General features: G+C 35.7%; 2 protein-coding genes across 2 annotated transcripts; both read left to right on the top strand.

Annotated features, from left to right (window-relative positions):
* Positions 1–7,013: 7,013 nt before the first annotated feature.
* On the top strand, positions 7,014–9,533 carry LOC116016973 (pentatricopeptide repeat-containing protein At2g37230). The gene has a single exon (XM_031257461.1). It carries the CDS (start codon positions 7,116–7,118, stop codon positions 9,348–9,350), a length of 2,235 nt encoding a protein of 744 aa, XP_031113321.1. The 5' UTR covers positions 7,014–7,115; the 3' UTR covers positions 9,351–9,533.
* A 586-nt stretch (positions 9,534–10,119) lies between these two features.
* Positions 10,120–11,499, top strand: LOC116014881 (pentatricopeptide repeat-containing protein At4g02750-like). Its single transcript, XM_031254841.1, has one exon. It carries the CDS (start codon positions 10,120–10,122, stop codon positions 11,497–11,499), a length of 1,380 nt encoding a protein of 459 aa, XP_031110701.1.
* The last annotated feature ends 259 nt before the right edge of the window (positions 11,500–11,758 follow it).

Below are 11,758 nucleotides of genomic sequence, written 5' to 3'. Positions count from 1 at the left end.
ATGCATATTGTGCACATGCTGGAATCAGCGGGTGGCTTTTCAGTGCATGAAAACAAACATGTTCAACTCCAAACACTTATTTAATAATAATTGAACCCTAACCCTGCTAAACATACAACACTAAATAACAACATTATTTAGTTAATGCACCGGCAGTTGGACAGGAATTATCACATTCATTGAACTTCAATTCAGCACCCCCACTCTGTTGAACGCAATTTCATATCTAAAACTTAATTAATCCTCATTTTACTGTCCTAATTACCTAGGAAGCATAAAATTAAGGTTAATAATCCCTCGCTTTGGGCAGTTAATGATGTCGTGGCGAGAGACAAATAAAATTCCCATCTGCCCAACACACCTCGGCCCCCCCTGCTTTCTGATCCAGAATCTAGTTTGTGTTAATATTGATAGTTTATTAGATTCAGATTTTTAGGGTTTCGAGCAAATGTTTAAGTTAAGAGTATTTTGATCTGATTATTGCTGCATGTATTTTGAATTTTGATGGTTGGTTCATGAATCTTGTTGCGTTCTTCTATCTAAACACATGGCTAATAAAGTAATAATAAAATAATGGCATGGCAATATGGTACTATATGCTATACGTAGTACGATAGTACATAGTAAACTTAGATATAAAATGATATACAAATTTTAATAAAGTGGGTTGAGGTTTGTAGGTAAATTATACAATGGACCAGAGTCTACCTTAAATTGTGGATTCCTGTTTAAAAATAGCTTTAAGATTTTGTATCTACAGTTAACACATTCTGTACATGAATTTAACTGTTTCTACACTTGTATGCAAATTGAAGGCACACATAACATGATAACTACAGACACAAACGGTTAACTGCAAGTACAAAATATAGATTAATAATTGCAGACACATAACATGTTAACCAACATCTTATGTGTCATTATAATTAACATATTTTGTAACTGCAGTTAACAATTTGTGTGTGAATATTTATCATGTTAACTATAGACACATTAATTTTTATCCAGAGTTTGCAATTCAATATGAACTCTGATTCATGGTATAACAATTGAGGTTTGTGGGCTGATCCTAATTAGGATGCATGTGACTCAAATTTAAGACTTTTCTTGTGGAAAGTAAGAGTGATACTATGAAACCACAACATAATTGACATTGATAAGGAATTTTGTATGAGCCATCATATGATTTTCAACGACAATTAAGTTTAATTTAGCCAATGTACTGTGTTGTTATATAAAAAAAAAAAAAAAGAAAAAAAAGTGAAGGATAAGTAGACTAGAAGAAACCATTTTTTTAATGGATCTTCAATTAAAGCACTTGGAAGTTGCTAAAATTTTGGACAGATTCACAATGTTCCCTCTACCATATTTTCAACATTCTTAAACTCAAATTTAGACTTTGGTATTTTCTGATAAATTATAGCCTTGCAAATTACATTCCAATGCCACTTGAATCACCTCATTTAAATCACTATACATATATGTACAACATGCAAATGCTGACCAACTATTGCGGGACATAATCATTCCTTTCATTGAAAATTAAATAATAAACAATTATGTACCAAAATTTTACTAAACATAATGAAACACAAGCAAATTAAAATAATACAAACGTGAGAGTTAGAATAAGTGCAATTAAGCACTTATCACATTATATTGCAAGATTATATATACAACGTTGAAATTCATTCCAATGCCGAATTATGTTCATATTGACAATTTGTGCATTGTGTATTATTGTCGAATGCGCGCTTACTTATTTATTAGCAACTTTGGTCTCTAAAAATGAGGGAAAATGTGCAATAACCTATATTGTATTGTACTTGACCATGATTAACTTGAGACCCTAAAAAGAAATTAATAGTTCTACCCCTACAAAATTTAAGGATACATGTGATCAAATTAAAAAGAGAATGTAACTAACTATAAAAATGTCAGTATAGTTGATGATTAAAATTGAAATTAGAATTTTTTTAATAAATTGAACAAGAGACATACAAATACATTCTATACAAAATAATGACCCTTCGTGAACAAGGAATACTTAATTTATTTTCAAATAAAATCTTCTCATTAAGATCGGAACAAACACTAACAAATATCTGCAAGTTTCGATCATGCATTTTACAATTCTCTTTTACACTCTCTGTTTTTTCTTTTTTTTTGTCAGACCACGAGGTGTCTCCCTAAGTGTAGGAGACTATTTTAAACCCGTACTATACTCAGACTCGTTTGTAACAGACCAGCCCAATTAAGAGACAAAATGCTGACCTGATTTATTTATTTATTTTCATACGAGAGAGGGTTCATATTCACAACCTCTCTTAAGAGATGAGAGTGTACAGCCACTTACACCAACCAAACTGGTGTCTTTTAATTTCTTTAATAATACATCAATCTAATCTTTTATTCTCAATTCAATGAATGTTTTTTCATTTTCACAACATAATTATATGCATGTCCACTTATGGTTGGTTCATTGGTCTCCTTGATGGGGTCTTTGAAAGTTTGCAACTAATTAGTCCATTAATTGGTCGAATACTTTGAAATATCTTACTTCCTTTCCTGTGACTTTCCTAATTAAGTTATTCACTACGTAATTAAGATTAGGGGTGGCTAACTAACAATTATTAATGTATTATTTGTGTAATAATTATCAGTTTGGCGAGGACAAAGACCAAGAAAAATGGTGACAAAATATAATATTCCACGATATGTATGTATCATATTATTCTGATGATTAAGATGAAACTTTGTATAGTCTTCCAAGGACGGAGATGACAAGAAAAACATCATGTTACTTAGCCAACGAATCAACTTTTTAATTTGTCAGAAGATGTAAGGATTCCATGTCAATTTAAATATGCATTATTTTTTTATTAGGATTATATTAAAGATTAATTAAGTTCGTTGTTTTAAAAGTATTTTTCAACTTTCAATTTATCACTCCTTATTTCTATCTCTTTTGAAGTGGTTGGTATTATTGCACTGAATTCCTTTTCATATTTAATTCTTGTGTGAATTTTTATAGCATCATGCCACGTACAATTAAATTCATAAGAGAATGAATCAAGGGTGAGTAATTGTAATTCTATACATTTTTTTATGTAAATATATTTTAAAATAAAATAGTAAAAATATTAATAAATTTACATTGTAATAAAATTATTAATTTTTTTTTACCTATTCTCATATTGTGGAAGTAATTTAAGTTCCACACTTCCACTATACAATACGTAATTAAGTGATGATAATATAAAAATACTCTTTATATTTAATTTAGAAATAAGATAAAATGCTCCCAAGTATTGGTCCCACCCATGTTGAGAAGTTGTATACTCTATCACAGACATTTTGGGTCTGGGATTCAGTTGAACTTTTCATACGTAGAAATGCTCATTTTAAGATGGACACAATTTATTTTTTCAAGAATATCCATATATAGTTCGGTGAAGTAATGATACACATACACACATATATACTTGCGTTCAAATAAGAACCACATGTGAAAACGTGAGGACTAATCTTGTGCATTTATTATTATTATTATTATTATTATTATTATTATTATTTATTTGGATGACCCATATTTGATTTTCTAAGATGACATAGATTGATTTTTTTTCCGAGTAAATTAAAGTGGGAGTAACCGCGTCTTTTTTCTATTTTTTTAAAGTGTGAACGCATGGTAATTCTTGGCAAAATTTGTTTCTTATTTTCTTGGATCGTATAATCACCATTGCGATTTGGTACCACGATTTCTTCATCATCGATCAAGTGTTCGTCCATGGAAAGCGATTCATATTTTTTTTTCGCTCATTCTTTTGAGTATAATATTGCCTATATTTCGATGTTGGTGTATATGTACACATGTCTGAGTAGTACGGTTGTGCATTCGGGTGTGCTGGTTATGCAACCCAGTGTTGTGAGTTTTGCATCGTAGGCGGGTGAGATGTCCATTAGTGCACTTAGTACGGTGCATCGTAGGACATTAGGATGTCCATCGTAAGATTTTTAGCAGTGTTTGAATACACAACTAGAGAATTATCGATTCACGATATTCTGTTTAGGAATGCACAACTTTTAATAAGACTGATTTACCCCAAACTATATATTTTCTAATATTTTAAAGGGATTGTTTACTTAATTCGTGTGATTTGTTCCTTTTAATCTTAGTTGTGCATCATTATGATTTAATGGTCTACATTAATCTTCACGTTCTCACATTAAGGGTGATTCTCATACGGGCGCAACCATATATATATATATATATAGAACTAACTGCCTAGGATATAACTGAAAATCAATCGCAACCATCCACGTGTTCAAATCTAACGGTCAGAAACATTTCTTCTTCTTCTTCTTCTTCTTCTTCTTTTTTTTTTTTTAATGCGGTGACATTTTTGTAAATAATTAAACTTTAAAGTGTAAGTAAATTATATTAAAATTGCCTGAAACAGTTTTGTATAGTGCACCTAAGTGCAAGTAAAATGTACTAAAAGTGCAACAAATAATGTACATTGAGCATCAATATTAAGTGCACCCAACGTTGTCATTAGTTGCGCCAAATGTTATTATTAAGTGAACTAATGTGAAAGACGTTATTATTAGGTGCATCAATTTTAAAAAGGTAAATTACTTGCACTATTAAGGGTGTGTTTGGAGACCTAAAAAAATAATTTATGGAATTTTCCAAGTATCTAGTGTTTAGCTAGAGGGGAAAAATGAAAGTCAATAGAAAATATGGGTATGGTCAATGAAAAATATAGGGGATTTTATGGAAAATAACTTTCTTTTTTATGGAGTGGGTTGGGGGAAAGGGAGGGGTCACTTTCTATTTGCAGCAGTAGAGCAGCCAATCACCCATTGCCGCCGCCGCCACCCACCACCGCCTCCACCATAATTGTATATTCTAAATATTTATAATTCTTTTCAAAAAATATTTATAATTAAAAATAATTATGCTCATGGTCCAAAAAAATGAACCAAACATTGAAAAGGAAAATGTTTCCTAAAGAACGACTCATTTTCAAAAAATATTATGTATAAGTCATTTTCCTGCTTTTCAAACATACTCTAAGTGAAAATCGTTGCATTTTTAAATGATTTTACTTGTATACTTGCACCAGTCATTTGTACTTTTAATACATGTTCCTTACACCGAAATTCGAATTGTTTACGAAAATGTCACCGAGTCTTTGTGTGTATATATACACACACACGATAAAACTCTTTGAGTCCCTCTTTGCGTTGACCTTCTTTCTCGTGATTCATCAATTTCATCTAAATTTGATTATGTTTTTCTCTCTTTATCTTCTTTTTTTTTCACATGAAATGTATGCATAATCCATAATAAATCAGCATACCTGCTCATTAAAACTTTCCACTTTTGTTCATTAAATTATTGTTTTTATAATGGATTAAAAAAGGATAAAATGACAGTCTATTTTTGAGTACTACGAACTCTATTACAATGCACAATAATGCTCGAACCTACCACTTCCCGTATAAAAAGAAAGGTTTGATGTCACTGGACCACAAGGTCCTTGGCAAATGACAGTCTATTAATTAATCTTAAGCTACAAAGTTAGTAAGTTACTCGATTTTTTTTTATATTTTATAAATATTGTCATTTAATTATTAAATAAATTGTAAATTCCGTCTATCGACTAATAGAGACATCAAACTTGGATCTATTAACTGCCTAATTTATTATCACAACATTGAACTATTCATAGACTGTGCCCTTGGGGAGCAACTGTGGAGTTGTGAAATGTGAGTGTCCACTTTTTATCCCTCTCAATCACAAGATTCACATCTCAAAATCACTTATGATCGAGATGGAGATTCATCGGACTGCTTAATCATTAATGGAACAGAAAACAACGAGCAAATGAGGAATTCATTAATTTATTCATGAGAACTACACATGATAGATCATTTTTTGAAGAGAAGCAGAAATTATTGCATGATATTGTCGATCTTCTCTGATAAATTAATGTTATATAATGTCTGCATGACGCATGTGAAATTAAAGATTTGGGAGAGCTCAGATCAGAATTCAAACTGCTAAACAAAGGCATTTTTCAGTGTATCTTATGCTTGGGTCAAACACAGCATTAGATCGGAGTTAGGTTTTATGGTAGAGTTATAGTCTTAACTTGACTATTGAATTGTTTAGATATGAATTGGGGCATGTTCTACTACTTGTAATGACAGTGTCAAGCATCCTTAGCTTTCTCGAAGCTTCCACTTGTATAAATTTTTGAATTTTGTTCACCTATTTTATTTTTGGATGACGAGGGAAACATGCCGGCAGTACCTGAAGTATTTTGTTTACAGATTTCATATTATGTATTGGCATACACAATCATTATACATTAAATTAACTATGATCCGCATTGTATGGTGAACTACTGACATAAAATTCATTGTTAGTATACTCAAGATTCATTTTTTTTTTTTTAGAATACTCAAGATTCATTTTTAATATACTGAATGTTCATTTTTAGGTATATTACTCCGTATTAAAAATTGAACTTTCAATATATTAAAAATGAATATGTATCAGAGATCTATTTTGCAATGTGTAGCATAGTTCACAGTATAATTTTCCTAGCAGGAATCGTTATGACAAATCGGTCCACACAACTGTGTGGACCACCGTCCAAAACGACATCGTTGAATTTTGAGTTAGAATAATGTACATTATGTGTTAGAATAATGAAACTTTTATGGTAAGATAATATACTTTTTAAGTTAGAATAATGTACATTATAAGTTATAAAAATATATATTGCAGTGGATCGCGTGAATTTTTTTTTACGCGAAACGACGTTGTTTTTGAACCGTAGTCCACAGTTCCACACAATAACTATTGGATCATTATACAACGGGCTGAATAGCAAAAAGTATGGATGGGGTTATACTCGGCCCGATTAATTCAATAGGCCCAACCCATGATTAAACCCTCGCTAAACCCCACAATTGTACACCGAAATGACCCGGATCCGCTTAAACCTTAACCCGACATTTCGACTCCTCCATGAAAATCTGAGATTTGAGCTCCTCTCTTCGTCTTCGATCAGTAACCTAGAATCTACGCCCAGAAAATGGCATCTCTCTCTGTATCAAAAGCATCCCGTTTGAAGCCTAAGCTCGCCAACATTTCATCGCCATTTTCCCTGAGATCCACCGCCTTCTTCTGCGCATCTCCTTCATCGGACTCCCCAAGTGCAGCAGAGCCCCAAGTCGCCGGAGTTCAGGACGCCGCCGGCACCTCGCCAGTTCCGGCGAGGCCGTTGAGAGGTAAGCACAAAACCCCTGAGAAACTCGAGGATGTTATAAGTAGAATGATGGCTAATAGGGCATGGACGACCCGATTACAGAACTCGATCCGGAACATCGTTCCGGTCTTCGATCATGACCTAGTGTACAATGTGTTACACGCCGCCAAGAACTCGGAGCACGCTCTCCAATTCTTTAGGTGGGTGGATAGGGCTGGGCTATTCCAGCACAATAGGGAGACGCATTTTAAGATTATTCAGATTCTCGGCCGAGCTTCCAAGCTTAACCATGCTAGATGCATACTCCTTGATATGCCGAAAAAGGGGGTTGGATGGGACGAGGATTTGTGGATTGTGATGATTGAGAGTTATGGCGAGGCTGGGATTGTTCAGGAGAGTGTGAAATTGTTTCAGAAAATGGAGGAGCTTGGGGTTGAGAGAACTGTTAAATCTTACAATGCTTTGTTTAAGGTTATATCGCGGCGAGGCCGGTATATGATGGCTAAAAGGTACTTCAACAAGATGGTGAAAGAAGGGATTGAGCCAACTACCCACACATACAACCTTTTGATTTGGGGATTCTTCCTTTCTTCCAAGGTTGAGACTGCAAGTAGGTTCTTTGAGGAGATGAAAAGCAGGGAAGTTAGGCCTGATGTGGTTACTTATAATACGATGATTAATGGATATATACGGGTTAAGAAAATTGAGGAGGCGGAAAAATTCTTTGTGGAGATGAAGGCAAAGAATTTTGAGCCATCGGTGATTACGTATACTACGTTGATAAAAGGATATAATTCTGTTGGGCAAGTTGATGATGCATTGAGATTGTTTGGAGAGATGAAAAGTTTCGGGATCAAGCCGAATGCAGTAACATACTCGACCTTGCTCCCTGGGTTATGTGAAGCAGAGAAGATGTCTGAAGCTGAGAATATATTGAAGGAGATGGAGGAGAAGTATATTGCCCCAAAGGAAAATTCCATTTTTGTAAGATTAATAACTGGGCAGTGCAAGGCGGGTGATTTGGATGCTGCTGCCAATGTACTCAAAACTATGATTAGGTTGAGTATTCCAACCGAGGCTGGGCACTATGGTGTCTTGATTGAGAACTTCTGCAAGGCGGGCAGTTATGAGAGGGCAATTCAATTGCTGGATAAGCTCGTTGAGAAGGGCATCATTTTGAGACCCGAGAATACTTTTCATATGGAGTCAAGTGCTTATAACGTGATTATTGAGTATCTCTGCAACAATGGCCAGACTGGAAAAGCCGAAGCCCTTATGAGACAGTTGATGAAAACAGGTGTTCAGGATCCGGTTGCATTAAATAACCTGATCCGTGGGCATGCAAGCGAAGGAGCTCCTGAATCAGCCTCTGAACTTCTGAAGATCATGATTAGGAGGAAAGTTCTTACAGAAGACAGTGCGTATAAGTCACTTGTTGATTGTTATTTAAAGAAACGAGAGCCTTCTGATGCCAAAATGGTTTTGGACAGTATGATTGAGAGCGGGCATCTTCCAGACTCGTCACTGTATAGGTCTGTTATGGAGAGCTTGTTTGAAGATGGAAGAGTTCAAACAGCCAGCCGTGTGATGAAGACTATGTTGGATAAGGGAGTGAAGGAACACCTGGACTTGTTAGAAAAGATATTGGAAGCTCTCCTGATGAGGGGTCATGTTGAGGAAGCTCTGGGTAGAATTGATCTGATGATGCAAAGTGGCCTTGCACCCGATTTTGATCGTCTTTTATCTGTTCTGTGTGAGAAAGAAAAGACAATTGCTGCTTTGAAGCTCTTAGATTTTGGTTTAGAAAGAGACTTTAACATCGACTTCTCAAGCTACGATAAGGTGTTGGATGCACTTTTAGCCGCTGGAAAGACCCTAAATGCGTATTCAGTTTTGTGTAAGATAACGGAAAAAGGAGGAGCTACAAACCACAGCAGCTGTGAAGAATTGATCAAGAGCCTCAATAAGGAGGGTAACACAAAACAAGCAGATATTCTATCAAGGATGATCAAGGGAAATGACAGCAAGAAAGGGATGAAAAAGGTGCCCATTGCCTCCTGATTTTTCTAGTTCTGTTTTCTCTGGAACTTTTGGCTTAAATTATTCTCATATATTGGAATTTTCTTATGTAACAGAATAATAGAACCGAGTTCAATATGACAACGTTAGTGTATTCAGGAATTATGAATTTAGCCTAACTTTTGGCTCAACTTTATTGGAAGTTTTCTCTTACATTTGTTGTTATCTCAAGGATTGTTTTGCAAAGCCATTCTTTGTTGATTTCTTTCTATTCCATCCATAGTTTTTCAATATGATGGATACCCAATGCAGTAATGAAATCTAGCCCAAAAAAAAAAAAAAGTCTAGCAAAACCCACTCATATATTCCTGTCTCCTCGGGACATTAGTCTAGTGAATGAGAAGCATCACTTAAAGATTTGCTTCCGGCAATAGGGCAGGATTTGATTCTTGTCATGAAGAATGAAGGTTTGAGTTGGGCTCCTTGTGTGCAAAAGTATACAATTTGGTGTTGAATTTTGAAGCTAGATTGGCTTGATTTACCTTCTCATGGGTCTGGGGTGGGTTCATAGGGTCCAAGATATAGTCTTTGGAAACCTGGGTTCTCACAAAAAAAAAAAAAAGAAACAAAAAAAAAACAAAACAAAACTTTACAACCTTAAACTTTGAAGCCAATTTGATTCTGCGCAATTTCATGCCCTTATTCTCTGTAGTGATGTTAGCACAAACACAATTCTTTGGTTGAGAAACAGAGTACTCTTCCCAGTAGAGAGTTTATCTAATAGGTCAGTTCATATGCATTTTGAACTGCAATGAATAAGCATTTAGTGAATCTAACAAAGCGAATATCCGCTTACGCCATGAAGGGGGACGTGGGACATGCAAGAGTTCTGTTTGATGAAATGGGTCACAGAGACACTGTTTCTTGGAATGTTATGATCAAGTCGTATATAGAAAACAACAGACTAGATGATGCAAGAGAACTGTTTGACGAAATGCCTGAGAGAACCTCGTACTCTTGGAATTCTATGATTATGGGTTACATAAAAGATAGCAAGCTCTACGCTGCATTGAAGCTCTTTACAGTTATGCCGGAGAAAGATGTCGTGAGTTGGACATCTATCATCACCGGGATGTGCCGGGCATCAAGAGTTGACGAGGCATGGTGGTTGTTTAAGCAAATCCCAGAAGCTAATTCAGTTTCTTGGTCCTCAATTCTGTCAGGGTTTCAACAAAACGGATTTCCCCAGAAAAGTTTACATGTGTTCAAGGAAATGTTGGTGGCTGGATTTCAACCAACTTCTCATTCAATCACTAGTGCTTTGGCTGCTTGTGCCGATTTGGCAATGGCTTCAGTGAGTGAACAAGTGTATTCTCAGTTGTACAAAAGGGGATTCAACAACAACACACACATCGGAAATTCAGCAATTTCTATGTTTATCAAGAGCGGTAGCTTTGAAAACGCAAGGCGTATCTTCTTGGAATTACATAAACCCGATACTGTCACTTGGAATTCTATGATTATGGGTTATGCACAACACGGCCATGGTGTAGCAGCAATGGCTGCGTTCCACCAGATGCAGAAAGCTCGGTTTTTGCCCGACAGAATCAGTTTTCTGGGAGTTTTACATGGTTGCAGCCACTGTGGACTCGTAAATGAAGGGAAAAAATATTTCTATGCAATGCAGACCGAGTACGGGATTTCACCAGGACCTGAGCATTTTGCAAGCCTCGTGGACCTTCTATCGCGTGTTGGGGAGCTTGAAGAGGCGAACGAGGTGATTCTAAACATGCCCTTTGATCCAAAACCCATTTTTTGGAGGACACTGCTTAATGGGTGCAGAATTTATGGCAATTTGGATCTGGGAATTTATGTGGCAGATCAGATTTTGAAACTTGAACCCTACAATTCCAGTGCATGCTTGATGGTTATTGAGATGTATTCTTTGGCTGGGAAATGGAAGGAGGTTGCAGAGATGAGGAGGCATATGCAGAGGGAAAGAGAAAGCAAAAAACAGTTGGGTTCTAGCTTCATTGATGTTAAGGGGAAGATTCATTTGTTTACAACAGGTGATGATTCTCATCCTCAAACAGATTGCATTTACCCAGTCATTGATTTGTTATCTTATGAAGCAGCTGAATGCTTCAACATTCGTGTATGTGTAAATTATGATAACTCAGTGGCCTATTAGGTGAGAGAGAGGATCTGTGTCTGGTGCCCACAAGGAACTATCCCCACAAGTGGGTCCCACACTGCGACTGAGCATTTGTGAATGTGTAAATTATGGTGACTCAGTACCTATTAGGTGAGAGAGATGATCTTTGTTTGGTGCCGACAAGGAGCTATCCCCACAAGTGGGTCCCACACTGCGACTGAGCATTTGTGAATGTGTAAATTATGGTGACTCAGTGACCTATTAGGTGAGAGAGATGATCTTTGTCTGGTGCCCA

Source organism: Ipomoea triloba, chromosome 4 (assembly GCF_003576645.1).
Source record: "Ipomoea triloba cultivar NCNSP0323 chromosome 4, ASM357664v1".
Classification (NCBI taxonomy): domain Eukaryota; kingdom Viridiplantae; phylum Streptophyta; class Magnoliopsida; order Solanales; family Convolvulaceae; genus Ipomoea; species Ipomoea triloba.
The sequence above is the reverse complement of the archived record's forward strand: the minus strand, read 5'-3'. Positions and strand labels throughout refer to the sequence as shown.